This window comes from Mauremys mutica, chromosome 1 (assembly GCF_020497125.1).
Source record: "Mauremys mutica isolate MM-2020 ecotype Southern chromosome 1, ASM2049712v1, whole genome shotgun sequence".
NCBI lineage: Eukaryota > Metazoa > Chordata > Testudines > Geoemydidae > Mauremys > Mauremys mutica.
The window spans coordinates 5,880,678-5,905,595 of NC_059072.1; the positions used below are offsets into that span (position 1 = coordinate 5,880,678).

At 49.9% G+C, this 24,918-nt stretch overlaps 1 protein-coding gene across 5 annotated transcripts; it reads left to right on the plus strand.

Annotated features, from left to right (window-relative positions):
- The first annotated feature begins 1,968 nt into the window (after positions 1-1,968).
- Positions 1,969-16,582, plus strand: LOC123376291 (immunoglobulin lambda-1 light chain-like). 5 transcript variants are annotated; one of them, XM_045028205.1, is made up of 5 exons: positions 1,969-2,105; positions 5,037-5,399; positions 6,222-6,530; positions 12,404-12,499; positions 16,257-16,582. In XM_045028205.1, the coding sequence occupies exons 1-5, from the start codon at positions 2,054-2,056 to the stop codon at positions 16,361-16,363; spliced, it is 927 nt and encodes a 308-aa protein (XP_044884140.1). In that variant the 5' UTR covers positions 1,969-2,053; the 3' UTR covers positions 16,364-16,582. The 5 variants fall into 5 exon arrangements, with proteins under 5 accessions (XP_044884140.1, XP_044884158.1, XP_044884150.1 ...); XM_045028223.1 differs by having other exon boundaries at positions 16,260-16,582; XM_045028215.1 differs by having other exon boundaries at positions 12,407-12,499.
- The last annotated feature ends 8,336 nt before the right edge of the window (positions 16,583-24,918 follow it).

Below are 24,918 nucleotides of genomic sequence, written 5' to 3' on the forward strand. Positions count from 1 at the left end.
CAAGGCAGCCGGTGTGGAGAGACCACTGCCTATCACGTTGACTAGCATTGTCTCATTCTTCCCTTGTGCTCCACCATCTGTCTGTCTCCAGCTCCTGCCTATTGTCTTATACTTAGATCATAAGCTCTGTGCGGCAGGAACGGACTTTTTGTTCAGTTTTTGTACAGCACCTAGCACAACAAGTGGGGCTCTGAGCCACTCCAGTAATACAAATAAATAATAATAAAATGATATCCCACGTGTTTACATGCTTTAAAATCCTTAACTCAGTGGCAAAAATGTTGCCTCGATGCCTCCAGACCTTTCTACATGGAATGAGGTAGAAGTTTTTTCCCCTATCAAATTTAGTCCTAATTGGTATGAATCAACAGTCGAGCTTCAGAGAAATGTGGCGCCACTGACTGTCCACACGTGCTGCAAACTGAGCAGAAACCTGCTTCAGCTCCCTCATGAATAAGGCTGTGAGTTTGTCATGGAGATCACAGAAGTCACAGTCTCGCATATTACACAGAAAAATACACATGAAGCTCAGAGATAGACCACGCTGCAAATTCAATTCCTGGTCATTTTCATAAGGGCTGCGTCTGCCAGATATGGCCAAACAAACATTCCAGTTCCAATCCAGATGAAATGCAGTTTCACAGTTAACAATATTTTGTTCTACTTACTTTACACCGCACCAATTTGTTGGGTTTTTTTTGTTTCGTTTTGTTTTGAATTGCAGATAGGTGCATTCTGCTGCCAGAGGAACTAGACTGTTTCATTTACACTTCTTGATCTTTATATTAAAATAGAAACTGTTGAAAAGCAGATCTCTACCCTTGGGTTTAGGAGGGGGTGAGGGCTCTGGGCAGCACTTACCTTGTGGGGGGAGTCCCCGGAAGCGGACGGCATGTCCAGCTCCTAGCCAGAGGCATGGCCAGGTGGCTCCGTGTGCTGCCTCCCCCTGCACGTGCCACCCCCGCAGCTCCCATTGGCCGTGGTTCCCAACCAATGGGAGCTATGGAGCAGGCACTCAGGGTCAGTGCCTCCGCCTAGGGGCCACAGAGATATTCTGGCTGATTCTGGGACCTGCCCGGAGCTGGGTAGGGAGCCCGCCAGTCCCGCCAGCACACACACACACCAGCACTAGACAGGTTCCTGGGCCACGTGCCACCACTCGCCCCCCCAGCACCAATGGGGGTCTCAGGCCACCCCCTCCGAGCACCCTTGGTGCCCCTGGACCACCCCTTCTCCCAGAGCACCCAAGTTTTAGTCATGGATAGGTCACAGGCCGTGAAGTTTTGTTTACTGCCTGAGACCTTTCCAGACTTTTATTAAAAATACCCATGACTAAAACGTAGCTTTAGTCATGAATCTTTCAAGTTCTGTAGGGCTGGGGAGAGTATTCTGCCTGGCCTAGGGCCCGGGGAACACAAGGGTTAGAAGACAGAACACACAGCAAGAGAAGAATGGAGGAGGAGAGCATATGCTGGTGACGAGGTGTCTGGTTTTTTGGAAGTTATTATTTGTTATCTAGACAGTCATCTCAGACCAGACAAAACAGTTCCACCTGCTCATTTCCTACTCTACGCATCTCCTGCCCTCTTCTCCCTGCAATGTCATTTCCAAAAAACATTCTTATTTCTCTTAGGAACAGCATCAGCATATTCTGGGTTTGGGTTTCGGGTTTTCGCAGCTATTTTCGATTGGTTGCTGCTCCCTCCATTTCCACTAGGTGGCAAGACATACACAATTATGCAAAGTTTGATCTTCTCACCCTGAGCTAACTGTTCCTCTCCACGACGCAGCCCTGTCCCCTGAATTCTTCTGTCTCGGGGAATTGCTCTCTCCAATTAACAGTCAAGAGACTGCGCCGGGCAGGTGTCACGACTCACTTTTTCCTCCAGCTTGTTTGCATCAGGCCTGATTTTGTTGGGGGCAGGAGGAGAAATGTGCAGGATCTCAGCCTCTTTCAAGAGGGTTTCAAGCAGTTTGCGATGAGTGACCCATGGGCGTGGCTGCTCTTGGCTTGGAGAAGAGCTCACGGACTGGTTACAGTTTCGGATGAGACATGGCGTGGTTGCCATTTTCTCTCTACCTTCTGGGGACCGGGCTGTGTAGAGGTAAGAACAGAAGGCTGAGGGGCGACTTTATCACAGTCTATGAGTATCTACATGGGGAACAGATATTTAATAACAGGTCCTTCAGCCTAGCAGAGAAAGATCTAACACGATCCCAGGGCTGGAAGGTGCAGCTAGACAAATTCAGACTGGATTAAGGTGTACATTTTGAGCGTAATTAACCAATGGAACAATTTACCAGGAGTCGTGGTGGATTCTCCACCACTGACAATTTTTAAATCAAGACTGGATTTTTTTTTTAAAGCTCTGCTCTAGGAATTATTGTGGGCAGTTCCCTGGCTTGGGTTATACAAGAGGTTGGACTAGATGATCCCAATGGTCCCTTCTGGGCTTGGAATCGCTGAATCTTAGTGTTTTCTCTTCCAGCGCAGTGTATCTGCGAGCGTACTCTTACCCTAGGAGAAGTTTTTGCATTTTTTTGCCAGCCCATGATCATTTGTTGGTCTTGTGCTTGGGCTGAAGCTGAAATCAAGCTGCGAATCAACTGCAAGCAATGTATCTTTGTGCAGAATTTCAGTCTTTTATCTCTGAGCTGGAAAATCTGTCCTGTGTATGTAGAATTTGATGTAGCCCCGTGTTCTAAGTACCATACTATAAGCAGAAACAATCTTCAAACAGAGGCGCGTATTATAGCAAATGACAAGGTGTGACTACAACATTGCAAATGTTTTATCTTTTTCAGGTTGATTGTAACACACAGTTTATAGTACAGGCATTCACTTTTCACATGATGGGCATGGTATGTATGCACCCTGGTTCCAATCCTACACAGACTTTCCTATGGGCTTGACTTTACACACCATGAGAATTCAGTCCAGAGATTATTCGCAGTACATAAAGGCAAGCCTGCACCTAAATCTTTGCAGGAGCAGGGTCCTAGTTAGTTGCTTGCGTAGTTGTTCTCTGGAAGGTGTGTCTGTGTGTTACCGTTCGCAAGCAGTGGACAATCTATGAGGGGTTGAGAAGAGCTTTCTGTTCAAAGTCTCTCTTTTGATTAGCTCCTAACTCTCTGGAGGAAAAAATCCTTTTGGGATTAAATGTCATATGTTTGGTTTCCACTAGCACTGGCTTAAAACTGGGGTGGGGGGGGATCCTGAGGAATACGTGAAATTTCTTTTTGTCAGAATTTCCAAATGCGAGAGATTTTCTCAGCAGTATGAGGTGGATGGAACGCTTGAGCAAAATCCATTCAGCCGCCTGAGTCAGCTAAGTGGAGGGGGATAAAATACACACAGACACACGTCTGAGTATTCTCTGTGTGTCTAATACCATTTCTTATATATTCCGTCTATATATTGCTCTATACTGTATGTGACAGTAAAGGGTGGCGTAGATTTTAATTTTGGATTGGAAGCTCCTTGAGGTATGGACCTGGGCTACTTGCATTTGACGGCAGAGCATCGTGCACATCTGTGGTGCATCAGAAATAAAAACATTGCACGGTGTCTGGTAGATGTATGGGCCAAATTCTGCTCGTATTGAAATCAGCAGGCTGCAGAAGCAGAATTTGGCCTGTGTTTTTATTCTAAGGAGATTTGTGAGAGTTGTTATGGAGTAACTTGTTAGACAAATGATGGATTTCATTCTGCTTTGGGTATTTATATGGGCCTCGTTACCCTAGTTTCTGGGCAGCTGATAATTAAGGCTATGATTATTCATGGGTATTTTAGTAAAAGTAATGGACAGGTCACGGGCAATAGACAAAAATTCACGGCCTGTAACCTGTCTGTGACTTATACTATAATACCCCTGACTAAATCTGGGTGGGGGGTCACTTCTGGGGGCACCCTGGGGGACTGCAGCTGGGGTGGTACCGGGGTGCTGCTCAGGGAACACCTTGGGGGGCTGGGCCAGGGCCAGCGGCACCAGCTGCCGAGGGTCGCCAAGCAGCAGCTACTCCAGCCGCCTCGGGACCACTGTTCAGGTAGTCCCCAGGGCCAGCCACACGGGCAACCCTGCTGTTTGGTCTGCCTCTTAGATCAGCCTTGAAAAGAACCCAGTTAATCTCTGCAACATATTACCTGTGAGTTTTCTTAAACACCACTTTTCCTTGAGTTAGCTTTATCTGGGGGGAGGGATAGCTCAGCCTACTAAGCCCAGGGTTGTGAGTTCAATCCTTGAGGGGGACACTTAGGGATCGGGGCAAAAATCTGTCTGGGTATTGGTCCTGCTTTGAGCAGGGGGTTGGACTAGATACCTCCTGAAGTCCCTTCCAACCCTGATTGGCTATGACCTAGGATCTTCTTCTGCAACTTCCAAGCTACAAAGTAGCAACATATTTATCAACACAGGCAGCAGAGAAATTATTTTTTTTTTAATGGTCACTTTTTAGAGCCTACTGCTTTGTGCCGTGGAAAAGCACCTTGGGTGGTGGGAAGATTCCCAGAGAACCAGCCCAGTGTGTGACGCTGAAAATCTGCCAAGGAGCCATGTTAATATCGGCAGGGCCAGCTCCAGGCACCAGCTTATCAAGCAGGTGCTTGGGGCGGCAACTCAGGAGCGGGGCAGCACTTTCGGCAGCAATTCGGCGGAGGGCCCCTCACTCCCGCTCGGAGCGAAGGACCTCCCGCTGAATTGCTGCAGATCGCGATCACGGCTTTTTTTTTTTTTTTTTTGGCTGCTTGGGGCGGCAAAACCTCTGGAGCCGGCCCTGAATATCAGGCAGCTCTGTCATGGAAGTGACACGGGGTTTACTAGGCAAGGAAATCTGCGTGAAGTTCTGCATGTGGTCAGCGTCACAGCTACGCGGCAACTTGCAGCAATGTTTGTAACTGGATGGCGTGGGGTGGGGGCAGCTGTCGCGTAACCAGGTTCCCTGACATGGCTGCCTTTGCTGTGTAGACAGAGCCTCCTGGAGTTACTCCGGACCGAACGCTTGCGTTGGGACTTACTCCCCACTCTCCTTTTCCTTAGCTGCGTCCACTCAAGACCTGGGTCTGGATCAGCCTCCAGTTGTCAGAGCCCTCAGAGGGGAGTCTGTGACGCTGCCCTGCTCCTGCGACGTCTGTAACTACCCTGACTTCCACTCCGAATGGCATTTCGCCAGTGGGGACAGGGGCCCGGGCACCATCCTGACTGTGAAGACGGCCATCAGTTCCAAACACCTGGACCCACAGTGCAAGTTTTCTGTGACGCACCAGAGAAACTCAAGATCTTTGCTGCTCATTAAAAACCTGCAGATCAACGACCAGGGAACCTACGTGTGTACAATGATTAAAAACGTGCCGCCTCCTACGGTGATCTTGAAAGGGCCCGGGACTCAGCTTGAAGTCTATGGTAAGGATCATTTCCACAAATAGCAGGGGCCAGACCCTCAGCAGTCATGGAACTAAGGCAATTGACGCCAGCTGAGGACCTGGCCTCCAGGACCTAAATCCAGTTTATGTGACACCTCTCCACTGAGGGGGAGAATTTGTCTTGCAGCTCAGATGAGGGACGAGGGAGAGCTGGGGTGTGTGTCATATTCTGTATGGGTGAAATTCACCCCTGCCCGTTGTACCGGCATAAAGTCACCGCTTAAATCCCACGTAAGAGCTCAGAGCACAGGCCCCGACTTTCTGCTTTCCCCAGGGGTGCTCTGCCCCGCCCCAAGGCCCCGCCCCCACTCCGCCCCTTCCCCCAAGGCCCCGCCCCCACTCCGCCTCTCGCCAGCCCCTCCCCCGAGGCTCCACCCCCACTGTGCCTCTTTCTGCCCCTGCTCTCTCCTCTGCCCGAATGCACCCCGCCCTGGCTCCTCCTCTTCCCATCCCCGCTGCTCCCCCTTCCCTACTCAGTGCCTCCCAAACAGCTGATCGGCAGTGGGCGGGAGGCACTGGGGGGGAAGGGGAGGAGCTGATTGGCAGCATGCACTGAACAGCTGATCGGCGGGTGGCTGGTGAGTGCTCAGCACCCTTTTTTTTTTTCTGTGGGTGCTCCAGCCCCGCAGCACCCACGGGGTCGGCGCCTCTGGCTCAGAATAGGGGTCTGCGAATCTCTGACACTCCAATGTACCTGAACAAATAAATAGCCACACAGATGCCTGTCGTCACAACGAGGCCCTCTAGATGTCCATTTCCCCCCCGATCTGTAATCTGATTTATCTGGTTCTCTTCTCTGCAGCTTTGCCCAAAGTCTGGCTCTTTGCTTCTCCCTCGGAAGCAGCTCTTCCCATGGCCCTAGTGACCTGTGCAGTGAGGGACTTTTATCCACAATCTCTGTACGCCACACTGAACGCAACGTGCGGGGGGTACGCGGCGCTGGCAGACAATGCTTCAACCGTCATGACTGGTGATGGGACCTTCAACACGACCCTACAGGCCTGGGTGAATGTGACCGACTGCCAGAATGGGACGGAAGTGACCTGTTTGGTTAGACAGCTCACAGCTGAGACACGCAGGATTCTCTGGATACCCAGGGCAAAAAATAAAGGTAGGAGGTCTGGCTATCTGAGAGGGTAATGGCCTTATGCATCAATTCAGAGAAGGCTTTCCAGGTGTAGGAGCACGGTGGGGGAATGTGCGACGACGGCTGGGATAGAAGCAGTCCTGGCTAGGAGGGTGGAAGGTGCAGGGGGACATAAAAGCAGCGAACAGAGGAAAAAGCTGTGTAGGGCAGGATGAGAAGCTTGAGCTTGATGCATCGAGGGAGGGGGGAGACAATGGAAGATTCCAAAGACTTTTAGAAAATGGTTTGACCATGTGCCCAGAGTGCGGGATGGAGGCATTCACGAAATCAAAAATAATAATAACCAAACTTGCCCCCATTGCATGTGCAAATTATGCACCTGTGCAGGCACTAGCGTCATCCAGGCTTTAATGGGATGTTGTGAACTTAAATATAGCGCTTCAGTCTGGAAACTTCCGACCTGCTGTCGTTGCAAGGAACAGCGGAGCATCCTGTAGCTGGAAACGGATTGCTGACTGGGCATTCAACAGCCCTTTATGTATGGCCAGTTTCACTGCTTCCTCTGTGGCGTTAATTAGACTGAGTTTAATTAGTCCATTTCCCTGTTCACAAAAGATTTAAGCACATGTTTAAATTCCGTTGAATTCACGTGCTTAAAACTAAGCATGTCCTGGAACACCACGGACTAACGGTGTTTAAGTATGTAGTTAAAATTAAGCACCGTCTTAAGTGAATGGGGCTGGATGCTGAAATGCTTTGCTTAACGGGGGATGTAGGCCCTGATCCTGCACACATAAGTAACTCATTTGCATGAGCATTTGTAGGTTTGACTCTTAGGGTTTGTCTACATGGGGAGTTATTCCTGATTCATTATTCCTGATTAACTCCATATGTGGATACTCTTATGCCAGAATTAGAGGGTTTTATTCTGAATTAGCTTAATCCAGTGAATTAAACTAATTTGGAATAAGGCACTGTTATTCTGGAATAAGAGTAACTCCATGAGTGGATAATCAGGAATAATCATCTTTAAATTCACTTCCAACTTTATTCTGGATTCATTTTCATGTGTAGACAAACCCTTCGTTTTCTGTGTCATTTTAGTGAGTCTTTCACTCAGCAACAGGGAAGAGAGAAGTATATTAATAAGGAGAACAATGGGACTCTCAAACTACACCTGAAACTGTAATTTACCCCTGACACTGCTCTTTCACTTGCTTTTTGTGAAACTGACTAGGTTTCAAATGGCCTTGTAAGCAAGTGGTTGTGCCAATGACAGCCGGCTGTGACTCCGTGTTTGGTCAAGAACGAACTACACGCCGCCTTTGCCCAGTTCCACCGCTGGCCTCCAGCAGGGCCGCCCAGAGGATTCAGGGGGCCTGGGGCAAAGCAATTCAGGGGCCCCTTCCATTAAAAAAAAGTTGCAATCCTACTGAATACTGTATTCTCGTGGGGACCCCTGCAGGGCCTGGGGCATATTGCCCCACTTGCCCCCCCGGGCGGCCCTGGCCTCCATTCTACTTTGCAGTCCCACTGACGTCCAGAGGAGGCTTTCCATTGATTTCAGCTGGCTTTAAATAAGGCCTGACATTATTTTTAAAGCATATTTTGGCAACTGAGTTTTTTAGGGTTGTGGTTTGTTCACAAGTCTGGCACGTTTCAAAACCCACGTTTCCATTTTCCTGTCTGCCCGGAAGCTTCAGTGTGGTCACTATTCATTCTGTTTTACCAGGGTGATGAGCCGCAGCCCGAAGGGTCTGAAATGTACTTGCAGGCTCATCGATCGCTGTGTCAGAGCAGACCTCTGCCCAGTCAAATGTCCTGCTGTTCCCATTCATTTTAGGCTTCTGGTGAGAGCAGGAGCTGTCTGTACCTAGAGCTATTTTCTAACAAAACCAAATACATAAGTAACTTAACTGTACTCAAAAAGATTGGACATCAGAACCAGAGACCACGGCCCAGCATGCTGACCAATACTGGCAAATTGGGGTTTTTTGGGCTGCCTTGTCTGTCGTCTCTTGTCCTAGATCGTGAGCTCTTTGAGTCTGGCCCATCTTTTTCTGCTGTGTTTTGTACAGCCCCTAGCACAATGGGATCCAGGGCTGGACTTCTAGCCACTACCACCATGCTGATAATTGATGATGATTATTATTAAGAGTATGGCTTACATAAGTCCCTTACAAAGCTAATGGTTTACTCTTTATCTTCTCCTCCCAATCCCACGTCTCTCTTTTGTCCTGGTGGTGTTGTCTCGTGGGATGGATAGACTGCAAACGCATTGGGGCAGGGTCTCTCTTTAACAGCTGTAAACACTGCAGACTAGTGAGCATTCTCACCAGTCAGGGAAAGGAAATCACACCATCACCGGTTCATTCACCTGCACGTCCACCAATGTAATATATGCCATCATATGCCAGCAATGCCCTTCTGCTATGTACATCGGCCAAACTGGACAGTCTCTAAGGAAAAGGATAAATGGACACAAATCAGACATTAGGAATGGCAATATACAAAAACCTGTAGGAGATCACTTCAACCTCCCTGGCCACACAATAGCAGATCTTAAGGTGGCCATCCTGCAGCAAAAAAACTTCAGGACCAGACTTCTAAGAGAAACTGCTGAGCTTCAGTTCATTTGCAAATTTGACACCATCAGTTTAGGATTAAACAAAGCCTGTGAATGGCTTGCCAACTACAGAACCAGTTTCTCCTCCCTTGGTTTTCACACCTCAACTGCTAGAACAGGGCCTCATCCACCCTGATTGATCTAACCTCGTTATCTCTAGCTTGCTTCTTGCTTGCTTATATATACCTGCCCCTGGAAATTTCCACTCTTGCATCCGAAGTGGGCATTCACCCACGAAAGCTCATGCTGCAAAACGTCTGTTAGTCTATAAGGTGCCACAGGATTCTTTGCTGCTTTTACAGAACCAGACTAACACGGCTACCTCTCTGATACAAGCTCCACATGTAACCCACACACCTCCTGGGTGTGGTGTTTTGTCCCATCTAGTGGCACTGACACCACTTAGAGAGATTAATGAGTCTGCTCTACAGCCTGAGCTAACAGCCACGTGGCTTTTAGCTCATGCAGTAGAGGCTCATGCCCTGAGGTCCCAGGTTCGATCCATCCCACCGATGACTGGGGTCGGCCTGTGTTACATGTGCACTACTTCTCTCCTCGGGGCTTGTTTATTGACCACAATACAGCTACCAAATCAACTCAGCTGAAAACCCTGGCAGTCATCCCCAGCTGCTTTCTTGGAATTGGGAGTTTTGTTTCAAAAACGTCGCTAGATTTATCTTTCTAAAGGGTAAAAACACCTAAACATTAAACGAAAAGAACAAAACTAATTGTTTGGGATAAACTAAACATTTTGTTCCACCCGAAATGAAACATTTTTCATGTTTCGTTTCGGCTCCTGAACTGAAAAGCCAATTATCGCTCTGCTCTAACTGTGCGTACTCAGCCTGCTGGCTTGCCTTGTGCACAGTGTGCAGCCAGCCAGCCAGCGTGTGTTGCAGTGGGTTGATTTTGCTTCAGACACACACAGCCATGCAGTGTACTGGGATTTCTACAGTGCTGTGAGACCACTCCCTGGCCTTCCCCCCCCGCCCCCCCCAGCCCATCTTTGTCATTTTCAAGATAACCTGCTCAGACACTGCAGCAGCTGAACACGGTCTGAGCAATGCCCCTGGCGTTATCTTCACACCTACTGCGTGACCAGAGAGCAGAAAAGAGTAAGGAGGAAGCAGTTTACGGCATGTGGTTAGGGGCCCAGGTTTGTACCAAACGGCTCATTCTCTGTTCCGCTGCAGAAGCAAACACTGAGTATTGGGTGGATATTCACCCTGCTCTGAATTCGTCTCCGTACACGTCTGTGTTCACTCTGAATGGTTTCTACTAAGGGAAGCAATCAAACAAGCTAGAAAGTAAGTGAAGTCTCTATGGCAGAGGGAGAGCGCAGCGTGTGTGTGTGTTTCTGTAATAAGCCGCACGCCCTCTGCCTTCCAAAATGGCAGCTGCCTATGCAGGCAGGCAGACGCCTTAGTAGTTTAAAGGCACAGTGAAGAGACAAGAGTCATAACAGCTATATGTCTACGTACGACACAAACCCTCTTGATGCATGCAGCATAATTCTCATGGAAGTTAAGATGTACACCCGGGATTTCCCATTGTGATGTATTAGGGATGAGCATGAGATGAAATTACTAAGTTTGAAAGTACCAGAAATGTGGAAATATCCATCTTTTACCTAGTGCAGTTTCTTAAGTGCTAGTTTATCTGCTCCACCCTGAATTGTAGCTCTGCCTCAGGGTTTATAACTTAATCCCCCACCTGCCCACTTCTTATCTTGCTTGTATTTTAGCATTGACTTAGGAAATATTTAGTACCGGTCTTTGCACTAGCCAGCGATGACTGACCCCACTCTGATCCTCAAGAGGCCTGATCCTGTATCAGCAGGTTTGGCGTATCTAGGCCAGTGGTCTGACCCTGCACCTATACCAGCGAATGTTCTTCCACGTGTGACGAGGTGTGCAAACCCCGCACCGGAAAGGAAGAGGTTAACGCAGCCCCACCCTGCTGTCCCTGGAGTTTAAAGGAAGAGCAAACAGAACAGAGCGGAGGGGAACTGACCTATGCCTCAGCTCCTCCTGCGAGAGGTTCAGCTGCCTGGGCCACTGGCTTTTGGGACCCTACCCGACCTGCTGTGGAAAAGGCCGCTCCACACTCAGAAGGGCTCTGACCTCTGATTTATTTTATTTCATGTCTTCAGTTTGTCCTTTTGGAGCAGGGGACTGGCAGGAGGCAATCCAGGGAAGGAGAAGCACAGCACCTTTGGGTGCAAACCTTGGCTGATTACCCCAGGGCCCTGGATTGGAACGCAGCGGAGAGGGTGGCCTTGAGTTCCCCTACTAGCCCCTAGGGGGTGCCGAGGGTCACAAGACTACCCTGGTATGAGAGAACCTGGATGGAATCAAAGCCCCAAAACCAAGAGAGCAGAGACCTCAAAACATAGACTCAGGGGAGGCCTATTGACCCTCTTGGCTGATCCTAGGATTATCAGCTGCTGGACTCTTTGCATATCCCAAGAGGAGCAAGGCACTAGCTAACTGTGGTCGAGCCTCAATAACTAGCATCCCATAAGCAGGGACTGAAGCCAGTGGAGGGCGAACAACTAGAGGCAGACTCGCCATGATGCCATGCCCAGACACAAGAGGGCACCCTGGTGGTGAACTGCCTACTACACCACACGACAGGTAATGAAGCTGTGGAACTCCTTGCCACAGGATGCTGTCAAGACTGAAAACATAGGAAGGTTCAAAAAGGGATTGGACATTTGTATGGCTAGCAAGACTGTCTGGAGTTGTTACAGTTAATGCTAACGTACATTTTGGGAGATTAAACCTCATGCTTCAGGGTTTAAGACCAACTCTAACTAAAGAGATTAGGAGAAGACCTAATATGGGGGGGCATATTGCCCCACATCTGCCCAATATGGGGTTCCATGGACCGTCCTCTGAAACATCTGGTGCTGGCCTCAGTCAGAGACAGGCTACTGGATGGGTCCCAGTCTGGCTGTTCCTCGGCTTTGCTGTGGTGTTGCCCTGACATGTGCTGATGCTGGCTCGTGGTGAGGGAACACCGCAATGCCAGCAGGGCCATAGGGAGTTGTCGCGCTGTGTTTACCGCATGACTCTTGGGGTTACCTTTCATTGAGAAGGTCTTTGCTCAGCAATGGGATTCCAGATGCTATTGTTTCTTACCTGCACCTGTTAAGGCTCTGGCATGTTAACTCCTTGCTTCCCATCCAGTATAAGATGGTGATGATGATTACTCAGCAGGGATCAACAGTGATAAACAAATGCATTTCTCTTCTCTCCCCTGTCTCCAGCAGCGCTGTTACCTGTGCCAATCATCCTCATCAGATTTATTTTTGGAGGAGCTGTGGTTCTTTGGCTTATTTTCCTGCTAGGCTGCTTCATGAAAAGTAAGTATCCAGGAAATGGAGGCATTCGATGCTGATCAGTGTAGCGTTCAACAAAGCATCTCAGGCTTGGCAAATGCCCTGACATTTCTCATGGTGGCATCCAGGCTGCCAGAGCTGGGTATAGGCGGACTCCTCTGTGCAGGGATCACTGGGTGGAACATTCTGCGCGATGCAAAGCAGACTAGGGCCGGCTCAATGCTGCACAGTTTGATTGACGTTGGGTGTACAGCTGCAGATTTTTGTATATTGCTTGGGCGCATGCACGCTTGGGTGCTTGCATCACCGCTGTGCTTACTCACCACATGTGGTTGCATCGATGGAAAATGCTGTGCACACCCGGTAGGTGTCCTGGTATATCCCACACTGCTGTCCGGCGCAGTGCCTTGTGGGACATTAGTGTACTTGTATATAGAGTTAGGTTAGTGGGTTGGAAGGGGATTTTCCCCTCCTCCCCGCCCGCCGCTTGGGCTCATGCCCAAGGCTCTGGGCTTTAAGCCTTGTTCGGCCTCCTCTAAGCCTATGCCAACGGGCGACCCCCACGACTCCTGCTTGAAGTGCCTGGGGCGTCTCAGCAGGCCGAAAAGTGGAAGACTTGTAAAGCTTTCCAACTCCGGACCAAGAAAGAGCAGGACTTTCCATTAAAGCAGCTCTCAATGGAGGTGGCTCTTAGCCCCGACCCTCCGGCGGCGCGCCGAGACCCGGCACCGGGCGCTTCGGTGCGCAGCACTACGGCGTCAGCAGCAAGTACTGCGCCATGGACAGACTCTATCAGAGACACATGGCACCGGGCTTCCCTGGCACCGCCAGCACAATCAGTCCGGTGCCGATCTCTCTCACCTGGCCAGAAGCGGCACCGCAGGCCAGAGACGACGGATCCACCTCAGCAGTTGGCGGCACCCCGGAGGCCAACCTTGGAGTTGTGTCCAGCTACGGAGCGACTGAGAGTACAAGCGCTGACACCAGCACCGTCGACTCCGGCACTGAGGGAAGAGCCGTTGAGTCTGGTGCGCACAGGCTCCCTGACACATACCGTGGTCCATCGATGCCGGAAACTTTTGCAGCAGCGTGAGACCTCATTGCCCTGATGAACCCGGCATCGCCGCAGACCGTGGTACCACCTCCAATTCATGTGGTACCATCTAGGGGGAAGCCGGCCCTGGTACGTCCAGTAACTCCTCCGGCAGAAGCATGGCACCAGTCCCGGTTCCAGATTCTAGCCTGCTCCCGGCGCTGTTCACAGTCCCAACGCCGGTTTCCCTCACGTCAGTCGAACTTGTATCCTCGGTTGTACATACAGCACCGCTCCAGCTGGAATGGATATGAGCAACACCTCTTGAAGAACAACAGTCACCAAATGAAATTAATAGGCAGCAGGTTTAAAACAAATAAAAGGAAGTTCTTCTTCACGCAGCGCACGGTCAACTTGTGGAACTCCTTACCTGTGAAGGCTGGACTATAACAATGTTTAAAAGGGGACTGGATAAATTCATGGTGGCTAAGTCCATGAATGGCTATTAGCCAGGATGGGTAAGGAATGGTGGCCCGAGCCTCTGTTTGTCAGAGGGTGGAGATGGATGGCAGGAGAGAGATCACTTGATCATTGCCTGTTAGGTTCACTCCCTCTGCGGCACCTGGCATCGGCCACTGTCGGTAGACAGATACTGGGCTAGATGGACCTTTGGTCTGACCCGGTACAGCCGTTCTGATGTTCTTAGTTACAAAGGTGAGTAACTGTCTTTTTTTTCTGCATACAAAAGCCAGGGAAGCATTAGGGGGCAGCAAGCAGGGCAATTGCCCAGGTCCCCACACCACAGGGGGCCCTGCAAAGCTAAGTTGCTCAGGCTTCAGCTTCAGCCCCGGGTGGCGGGGTTTGGAGCCCTGTGCCCCAGTGAGTCTAAGGCCAGCCCTGCTTGGTGGACCCCCTAAAACCTGCTTCTGGCCCCCCAGAGCGCCCGGACCCCTGGTTGAGAACTGCTGATTTAAGCTAACCTCAGCCATACCTGGAAGAGCGTTAAAGGATTTTATGATGAACACATCTGAGGTATATACAAGACATGGTGTCAGGAGTAAACTGAGAACAGAGACAAGAAGGAACAATGCACCAAAGGTTGCAGTATCTCATCAACACGCCTCTCTTCCATGCACCAGAGCACTTCAGCTTTGACAAACCTTTAGAACAGACAGACTGGAAGCAGTATTTTGCAAGGTTTTGCATTGCTATCAAGCTGCACGAAGAAACTGGAGCGATCTAGGTATTGTCTTTAAGTTATGCTATGGGAAAGCAAGTAAAGCATATCTTTAAATCTTTTGACTTTACTGAAGACAGTTGCAAAGATGGCTATGAAAGGGTTCTGGCTATGTTTGCTGCATACTTTACACCTCAGAGAAATGTGGTGTATGAAAGAGCATGTTTTCTCCAGAAAATTCAAGAACTGGGGTGGGAGTGGGGGGAATGTTGAATGTTTTATAAGAGTTCTGCATGTATTGGCTGAAAACTATGATTTTGGGGAATGCAAAACATGAAAATATCAGAGACAGGCTGGTTATTGGGTTAACAGATGAAACCCTTTCACAGCAGCTACACCTGTAGAGAGATTTAACTCTAGCCTCGGCTCTACAGAGAGCAGTCTGAGACGATGAGACTGCAAAACCTAGAGCAAACTTGACAAACATTGAAAAACCTGAAATTAGCTTAGAAACGGCAAACAGCCACTTGAGTGTTAAAAGTAACTATTATGAACTCCCTGAGGCAAGGAGGGAGCACTCCCGGGCTAAGAGGGACCAATTCCAGCCTGTGTGCACAAGGTGTGGAAAAAGTCATATCCCAAGAGATGATGCAGGTCCAGCCAGAGACGCAAGGCGTGATACATGCATGAAATATGGACATTTTGTAGCTGTTCGCTGCACCAAAGCAGTCAGAGAGTTGACTCATATTACGGGCAACTCAGGGCCATTGTTTCTGGGATCTATCAGAGTCTGCCTAGAGAGTGAAACTGAATATTGCTGGCAAGACAATTGACTCAAGGGTTGATGTGACAGTCATCTCAGAAAGGACTGACAGTCACCTTCAACCCCCTCCCCGAGCTGAAGTCACCTGACACAGCTCTGACCAGCCCTGGAGGTAAACTGAACTGCCTGGGCCCATGCATCACAGAAATAACTTAGACAGACAAAAGCTTTGCATTGTATGCGGGGTTGTTGTAGCCATGTCGGTCCCAGGATATTAGAGAGACAAGGTGGGTGGGGTAATAGCTTTTATCGGACCAACTTTTGCAGGTGAGCAAGACAAGGTTTCGAGCTTACACAGAGCTCCTCTTCAGGCCTGGGAAACATACTCAGGGCGTCTCAGCTAAATACAAGGTGGAACAGATTGTTTAGCATAAGTAGTTAACATATTTCAAGGGATCAGACAAGGTGAGGTGGCCTGTTAACACCCCTCCAGTCATGGGGGAAAGGAAGGGAGGGGGAGAACGGTAGCTGCCGAAGGTTGTTAGTGGGTTACAAATTGTTGTAATAAGCCATAAATTCAGTCCATGATTTTTAGTATCTGGCAAAGTTATGAATTTAAGCTCCCGGGCTCATCTTTTGAAAGTGTTGTGCAGGTTCCCTTCGAGGATGAGGACTGAGAGGTCAGATCTAGAGTGATGGCTTATAGGGTGATCAGATAAAGGGGTTTTTGACTTTTATCATTTTCCTGTGTGAGTTCATGCGAGAGCACAGTGATTGTCTGGCTTCACCCACATAGTTGTCTTTGTAGCAGGCCTGCCCGGACCAGCTGCGGCACTGAGTTCATTGCACACCGCTTCACACCTCGTCGACCCCCAGGCCGGAGGAGGCAGAGCAGATGTCCCAGAACTGGAGTAGGCAGCTGCACAGCTGAGCAGGAGCTCATGGAGCGGTTCTCTGAACTGGTAAAGCACAGCCACCACTGGGCTACCACTGCAACTCATTGGACCCGTGAGATGGGTAGTGCTCAGACTATGAGATCTGAGCCTCAAGAAGCCGGCCAGTTATTACTTGGAACTATGGGGTTGAGGACGGGACAGATTTTAAAGGTATTTAGGCACCTGACTCCCATTGAAATCAAATTCCTAATGCAGTGATCTGGCTCACTTGATTTCTTGTATGTAAAATATTTATCTGTCGGGTTTTCATGTTTCTTTTGACTTCCCTTTTCGCTAAAGCAAAAGATCCATCCAGTTCCATATTCCCAAGGCCCCTGAGTGCTGACGAGTGGAGAAGACCCACCTGCAACGGTGCCCTGCCAGGGTTTATTTTAATTTCCCCGAGCTAGAAATAGGAGCCGGGCATGAGCTGTCGTTCGGTGTATTTTAGAGAAGGGCCCTCGGACAGGCTGAACCCAGCCCTTGTTGTGGCCCTTGGTACCTGGCAGGTAGGTTGCACACAGGGCTGGCTCCAGGCACCAGCCAACCAAGCACGTGCTTGGGGCGGCACCTTGTAATGGGCGGCCAATCTTGGGGTGGCAGGGGGCACTCAGGAGTGGTTTTGCTGGGAGGGAGGGGTAGCTCAGTGGTTTGAGCATTAGCCTGCTAAACCCAGGGTTGTGAGTTCAATCCTTGAGGGGACTTAGGAATTTGGGGCAAAAATCAGTACTTGGTGCTGCTGTGAAAGCAGGGGGCTGGACTCAGTGACCTTTCAAAATCCTTTCTAGTTCTAGGAGATCGGTATATCTCCTATTATTATTATTTATTATTTTGGGGGGGGGTTGGTTTGGCAGAGCAGCGCTCAAGGGTTTTTTTTGTTGCTTTTGTTTTGGCGGCATGGCGCGGCACGTGGGGGGTGTTTCGGTGGCGCAGCACTCAGGGGGGGGTGTTTCGGCAGGGCAGCGCAGCACTCGGGGGGGTGTTTTAGCAGGGTGGCACAGCGCTCGGGGGGGGTTGGCGGGGCGGGGCGGTGCGGCGCTCAGGGGGGTTGGCGGGGCAGCACGCTGCTCGGGGGATTTTTTCGGTGGGGCGGCACGGCGCTCGGGGGGGTGTTTCAGCAGGGTGGCACGGCGCTCGGGGGGGGGTTTTGGCGGGGCAGCGCAGCGCTCAGGGGGGTGTTTTAGCGGGGTGGCAAAGCGCTCGGGGGGGTTTGGCGGGGCAGGGCGGGGCAGGGCGGCGCTCGGGGGGGTTGGTGGGGCAGCGCGGCACTCGGTGGGGTGTTTCGGCAGGGTGTCGTGGTGTTTCGGCAGGGCGATGCAGTGCTCATAGGGGGGTGTTTCGGCAGGGCGGCGGGGCGATTGGGGGGTGTTTCGGCGGGGCGGTGCAGCGCTCATAGGGGGGTGTTGCGGCGGGGTGGCGTGGCGCTCGGGGGGGTGTTTCGGCAGGATGGCACGGCGCTCGGGGGGGTCTTTCCGCGGGGTGGCACGGCGCTTGGGGGGGGGTGTTTCCGCGGGGCGGTGCAGCGCTCATAGGGGGGTGTTGCGGCGGGGCGGCGGGGCAGGGTGGCGCTCGGAGGGGGGGTGTTACGGCGGGGCGGTGCTCTTTTTTTTTTTGCTTGGGGTGGCAAAAAAGTTAGAGCCAGCCCTGGTTGCACCCAGGTTGGTTCTCCTGCCAGGTGTTAACGGCAAAGCATTTCATGCCGTGGTCCCTGTGCTTTGGTGGGTAGCTGGGAAAACTGCCTGATGGGGATTTCCCAGCGTATTTCTGAGATGCAAAGTGTGCCACACTAAAGGCCAAATGCAGGTCGGGGGTGAGAGGCCCAGGCAGCTCCCATGGGATTGCACCTATTGCTCCCTGAACATTGGCCTGCAAGCTTGGTTATTTAATCAGCTTTTGCATTTGGCTGTATTTGGAGCTGGTAAATGTCTGCGTTCTCTTTGCTTCTGTTGGCAGCATTTGTTTTGAGCTAATAAGCCCTTGCCTGGCTCTTCCTTCCGAGGATCTCACAGCACTTTACAAACGCAAATTTGATTTCCCTACGTGCCGGTGAGCTACAGATGGGGAAACTGAGGCCGTGCTCTTAGGTGTTGGCTAGTTTGTGGAACACCTGGACTTGATGAGCAGGGACGTCATCACTAACACAAAGGCCTATTGCCATCTTCCGGCAGAAGGTAGCCCAGCCAAGCGCAAGCTGGTATGAGGCAGTGCGAGCGTCTGAGTGTGATGTGAAAATGGGGGAGCTGCCATAGTCTTTCTAAGTAGACTCAAAGAGCTGCAGTGAACCAGAGGGCTGTTAACGCAGTCATCCAGTGAGACGGAGAATGAGCAGAGAACTCCGACCGGCAAGGTCTATGGGACGACTGGAACAGCCAGGAGAATCCAGCCTGGTTCCTGGTGATACCCAAAGAGGAGACCTTGAGGGCGTCGGGGTCACCAGGCCTATTGAAGGTGGATTGAACCAACAAGGGAAAAGAGCATGCAGGGCCCGAGCCCCCAGGTGACCTGCCTCTAACTTCTCAAGAGAAAAATCTCATGAGAGCAAATCTTAGGACAAACTAAGTCCTTGCACCGTAGTGGTGCAGAGATCCACCCGGCGCAGCTGGGCAAGGCACCAGAGAGCTGGTTCCAGAGTCCTCAGGCTGGAGCCCAATCTGTGCAGGCCCTGGCATGTGTTAGAGTTGCCATGGGGTTTCTCAAACTTCTGAAGTCACGGGAGACCTGCGGATTTACACCGAGCTGAAATTCTGGCCTCCTGTTGTCCCTCCTTTGCCTAAACTGGGGCTGAATTCATCTGGCAGTTGAAATGGCTGTTCTGCCGCTAGCCAGACTCACTCCAGGATCCATAAGCACCCGTCCCAGGCTAATTAAGGATCATGTTTCGAACCGGCTCAGTCAGCTTTTGTGCACTAAAAACGTGTGTGTTTCTGAGGCTGTGGCTACACTATGCGGCTTTTAACGGCACGGTGCTGCAACGGTAACACTTCAGGCCACGGACGGGATGGAGGGAACATTGAGCCTCCGGGTGTGACCGTTCTTCCTCTTCCAGCGATAGCCACGGTCATGGGCAATCGTGTCACCGAACGACACGGAGAACAGCCATTTGTGGCTGCGGCATTTAATATCGCTTGGCAATTTGGCTGAAATACGGTCTCGCCATGATACGTACGCAGCCAAGCCTCCAAATCGTCCACAGGTAGCCAAATGTAGTAGACGCTTGCCCCCGCTGGCCTGTCCATTACATTGTGTCCTTCATACTATTCCAGGGTCAGTAATTGCCAGCATGAAAATTCAAACATATCGACATTCAGCGCAGTACAGTATTTGCACTATGACAAGCATGCAGAAATCAGTTGTAAATTGGAACCTGCAGTACAGGATAGAGTTGACCCAATAAAAGATATGACCTCAGATTACCATGTGGTTAGGGGAAACCAGAATTATACCTTGGATTAGTCCAACCAGGCGGCAGGTTTTCTTTTGTGATGATGACAAATCTGGACCAGGGACGGGAGATCAATTTTCACTGGAGATCATATTGCGTGATTGGATCACGGCGACCGGAGCGACTGGAATGTATGGTCCAAATCAATGACACCTGACCAAGGATGGACAAAGCAGAGCAGAAACCGGAGACGGATGGCAAGAACCAGGAAGAATGAAACCCTGTGGAACCTGAACCAAAGTGCTACGTGGAAACCGATGCCAGGCTCATAACAGGAGCGGGGAAGACGAATCCCCGTTGTTATGGAGTCATCACAGACGAATTACCTCAGCCATTTGGTTCTGCTTGTGTGAACTCCAGCACACGCTACTCGGAGTTATTTATAGATGGGGCTGGATTGGGGGATTTCTCCCTTCCCCCTCTGCACTGATTCTAAAGGAGAAAGTGATGAAATGAGACCTGAGGCCAGGTCTACACTACAGACTTACCTCAGTATAACTACATCATTCAGGGATGTGAAAAATCCATACCCCCGAGCGACAAAGTAATAGCAGCCTAAGCCGGGGTGTGGACAGCGCTGTCAATGGGAGAGCTTCTCCCCTCGACACAGCTACCGCCTCTCGGGGACAGCCCTCTCCCATCAGCGTAGGAGCCACTATCTGACCAACCAACCCCCGCGTGAAGACCGTCAGACCCCTACATATACACCTATTGCATGACGCTGGGCCGGGGGTGGAGGGAACTGAACAGGCCAGTTGTTAAAATCTGATACATTTAAAACACCAGAACAGGTGCACAAAATGTTAGAAACCACCACAGGGGCTGAAGGGCCGGCTGCGGTCAGGACTCAACACCGCTGATGGCGTGAGTGGGTCACTTTGCCAAAGTTTGTTTTGCTCCCTGTAAAGGTGCTTTCGCCACCAGAGCGGCACAGAACAGCTGTACCAGGGCTGAGCATGTGGCCCATCATCTCTGCTGTTAGCACTAGAAGGGGATTTTGCATGTGTCCAGCTTCTGTTGATGGTCGCTCACCATTTCAGCCATCAACAGCAGCCATCCTCCTGAACGACACGGCAACTCCTTCAGGGCCTGATCCAAGCCCAGTGAAGTCAATAGGAGTCTTTCCATTTCTAGAAAGCCATAAAGCAAATGGCATTAGCTGCCCCCCCGGGGATCAGTTCCTGGGCCTGTGTTATTTAACATCTTTATCAGTGACCTGGAAGAAAACATAAAATCATCGCTGAAGTTGATCCAATAAAAGATGTTACCTCACTCACCATGTGTCCCTAATATCCTGGGCCCGACCCAGCTACGACTACTCTGCATACTGATCCATTGGCAGATGCCACAGACGCCGGGGGAGTGGGAAATAACGAAGAGGACAGGTCACCGATACAGAGCGATGTGGATGGCTAGGTAAACTGGGCCCAAGCAAACAAATGTCTAGCCTATGAAATTAGGTCTATTTAATAGAAGTCGATTTTTTAGAAATCGATTTGATACAGTCGATTGTGTGTGTCCCCACTAAGCGCAGTAAGTCGGCGGAGTGTGTCCACAATACCGAGGCTAGAGTGGACTTCCGGAGCGGTGCACTGTGGGTAGCTGTCCCACAGTTCCCGCAGTCTCCGCCGCCCATTGGAATTCTGGGTTGAGCTCCCACTGCCTGATGGGGCAAAAACAGTGTCATGGGTGGTTCTGGGTACATGTCATCAGGCCTCCCTCCCTCCCTCCGTGAAAGCAACAGCAACAAATCTTTTCTCGCCTTTTTTCCTGGGTTACCCCTGCGGATGACTTGATTACAGTCTAAAAGTGCCTACCTGAGGAACAAATATTTAATAATGGGCTGTGCACGCTAGCAGAGAAAGGTCAAACGTGAACCAATGGCTGGAAGTTGAAGCTGGACACTCAAACAGGAAATAAGGTGTAAATTTTTAATAGTGAGAGTAATTAACCACTGGAACAATTTACCAAGGGTCGTGGTGGATTCTCCATCACTGACCATTTTAAAATCCCGACTGGACATTTCTCTAGAAGATCTGCTCTAGGAATTATTTTGGGGAAGTTCTATGGCCCGTATCATGCAGGAGGTCAGAAGAGGATCACAATTATCTCTTCTGCCTTAGAATAGATGAATCTCTGAAATATGACAGACATAGGCTGTGATCCTGGGTCTGACTGTACACGGGTTTGGGACAGTAGTCTGGAAATCTCAGCCCGAATAAGGAAAGTTATGTTTTAAATGTGGCATAGAAAGAACTTTCTCCCAGCAGGCAGCTGACTCACCAGGCAATGTCTGTACCTACTGTGGGTGGATCTGTGGTTCCAGGATCAGAATCCTGAGTCATCTCAGGGCCCATATGTAAATCCGTGGTAGAGATCACCCTTGAATCAAGGCATTGCCGATGATGATGATGATGATTTTTCTAAGAGACAGTCAGTAAATGTAGTTATGGTTGATGCCTCATCCTCTGTAAGTTTCTAGCCTGTGATACAGTTACTATCGAGTTAGTAGAAAGCAACCTTGGGAGTGTAGCTATGTAACTGCTCCTTTAAATTTCAAATATCTGCCATTTTGTGTTCTGTTCCCATGCAGCCTGTTGTCCAGAGGATAATAAACACACTGTGCTCTCTCTCACAGAGGCTGTGCATTTGGTCTTTCTTCTTTTGTTGTTTCCCCCTTTAATCTAAAGTAAAGCATGCAGGCCTGTTCTCCCATTTCCAGCCTGGATTTTCCACTGCCTTACGCCGTGTGCCGTCAACCCCACCATTGTAAACTATGGGCCCAGTGACTATGAAGTGCTGTAAAATCCACACTCGCCATTCGTGCACAGGTATAAATGACAACACAAGATGCAGGACAATGAAGACTCAGGCCCCCTAGCACTAAGTGGCTGACCTGACCCAAGCCATGAGTCCAATGTTGTGTGTTTCTCTGGAAATAATTGTTGCTGTCACTATAACATAACTCAATGTAAGGAATTTAGCTCTGGCCCTGCTCTGTGTGTCAGTTGTGTTGTCATTAGTGAATGTATGGGAAACCCAGAATCCTGAAATCGGGCCTCGGTTAGCAGGAAGCTTTCAGTTCTTATAGCCCTTTGATCTTTTGGAGCAGGGGGTAATTCTGGGGTGGACAGTCTAGCCTGATGGAGATGAGCTGGTTCTCTCCCACTGGAATCTGTAAGGATTTGCTGGGTTAACAGTCCCAAGTGACAGCGGACAAGAGGCTGAAATATGGATGATCTGCAGCCTTTAGTCACGGATTTATGGCCCAAAATGTGAAACAAAAGATCAAACCAGGAGTTATCGTTTTGCACCAGAGCAAAGCCATAAACCATCCTCGGAGACTTTCTTTTGCTGACTCAGGTTTGTTCAACTTCATGCATCATCCTTCCCTCCCCAAGAAACTGTCGAATCAGCGGCGCCCGGATTCACTTGGCCGTGTGCGAAAATGCACCAGCCTGGTGTCGTGCTGACAGCAATGGAGAAATTCTTAGCTCTAAGCACTTAGAAAGGTAATTAAAGCAAACCATTAATGCAGCTCTGTGCAAGGTTTAATTTTACTCCAGGTACAGTAATGGGAATGACTCAGCCATGTATAGCCTGGCACAGCGTTTTCAGGTGGTGAGGTAACCAGTCTGTGTCATCAGGAGAAGTTGGAGTGAGAGCCTGTTTGATACGCACTGAGCCAGAGTTCCTAGATTTAATCCCCAACTGACCTTACCCCAACCCTCCACCCATCTTTTTAAAGCGATCCTCACAAGGTAAAAATTATAGCCTAAAACCTCCACATTCCTTGTCGGTTACTAATAACACCCCAGATTGTTCAAACTGAGTGGTTTTTAAAACCTAATTTACTTTGCAGCAGGCCTCTGCGGTATTGCTAACTCCAAATCATCTGTCAGACCCCGGACAGCTTCAGATGGGCTCAAAAATCCTGAGATTTCGAAAAATAATAAATGTGGGGTTCTTCTTATTTTGTCTTCTGATGTCGGAGACTTCAGGGTTCACCCCCTCTGTGGTTTTTCTCTGCAGCCAGGAGGGCTGGAAATTTACTTTTTTTGTTTAATGAAAGCTGAGATTTTCAGATAGCAACATGATTCCAGCAATCGAAGGCTTTAAGAAACACACACACACACCCCTGAGCTCCCACCCTAATTGCAAGACTCTTGATAAGACTGCAAGAGTTGGCAATGCTGCATCTGCAGTTTCTTTACTCTTTTGCTTTTTCTCAGCTGGGATACTGAGTCCGGAATGGTACATTTCATGTTCTTTCTCAGACCAGTTTCACATCCTGATTCTCAGGCACTGACATAATACTGATCCATTTCAGTGCCCAGCCCCGCCGGGAACGATTGACGTATAAATGTACTTTACATTCAAAGGAATATAAAAACATCTCTCTTCACAATGAGCTTTGTGCCAGTTGGACAACATCTCTGCTTAGGCCACTTCTCCTTTATTAAAGAAAAGGCTAAACAGGATTTCAGATTACAACAAAGCAGAAGTCATCCCAGCCAAATGCAGCCCTGATACAGCAAAACTCCCTGTCATAAAAATGCCTCCCAAAAATCTCTGCAGCAGGGACTTTTGGTAAAAAATTCTCACTGGCGCAGCTGACCTGGCGATAACATCATCGGGTCTATTTTGCTAAAATCCCCATGACTGTACAGTGTCCCCAAAAGGAGACTCTCCTTTAGCTCAGGCCAAGGGCACCTGAACAGAGGGACCAGGGGGCCATGCTGACCATGAGTGTGAGTGATGGGGAGTGAGGGGGCAGAGAGGAGCGAATGGAGGTGAGGCCTCAGACGGTGGGGCCACAGTTTGGGTGCCTGTGCGTCCCCCCTATATCTTTAGGGCACTTCTGCCACTCCTGGCTCGGGTGCCAGGGCCCTGAGATTTTGGAGCAGGACAGTCTGTGGCCAGCATTGGGGCATCTGTGAAGCCCCAGACAGCAATGGAGGTGTCTGAGCCCAACTACATTCATTATAAAGAATGACGGGAGAGAAATACAGAGAGATGGAATTACATTTATTTTAAAAGTTTCCTAACTCTTAAAAAATCCCCTTGGGCTTCTTTGTCTTAGGCTCTCAGTG

Excerpts from the sequence above, each read along its gene's own strand:
- LOC123376291 (XM_045028205.1), top strand. The coding sequence starts at position 2,054 with ATGGCGTGGTTGCCATTTTCTCTCTACCTTCTGGGGACCGGGCTGTGT. Across the intron at positions 6,531-12,403 it reads ACCCAGGGCAAAAAATAAAG|CAGCGCTGTTACCTGTGCCA; the intron begins GTAGGAGGTCTG and ends CCCTGTCTCCAG. Across the intron at positions 12,500-16,256 it reads GCTAGGCTGCTTCATGAAAA|CAGGCCTGCCCGGACCAGCT; the intron begins GTAAGTATCCAG and ends TTGTCTTTGTAG.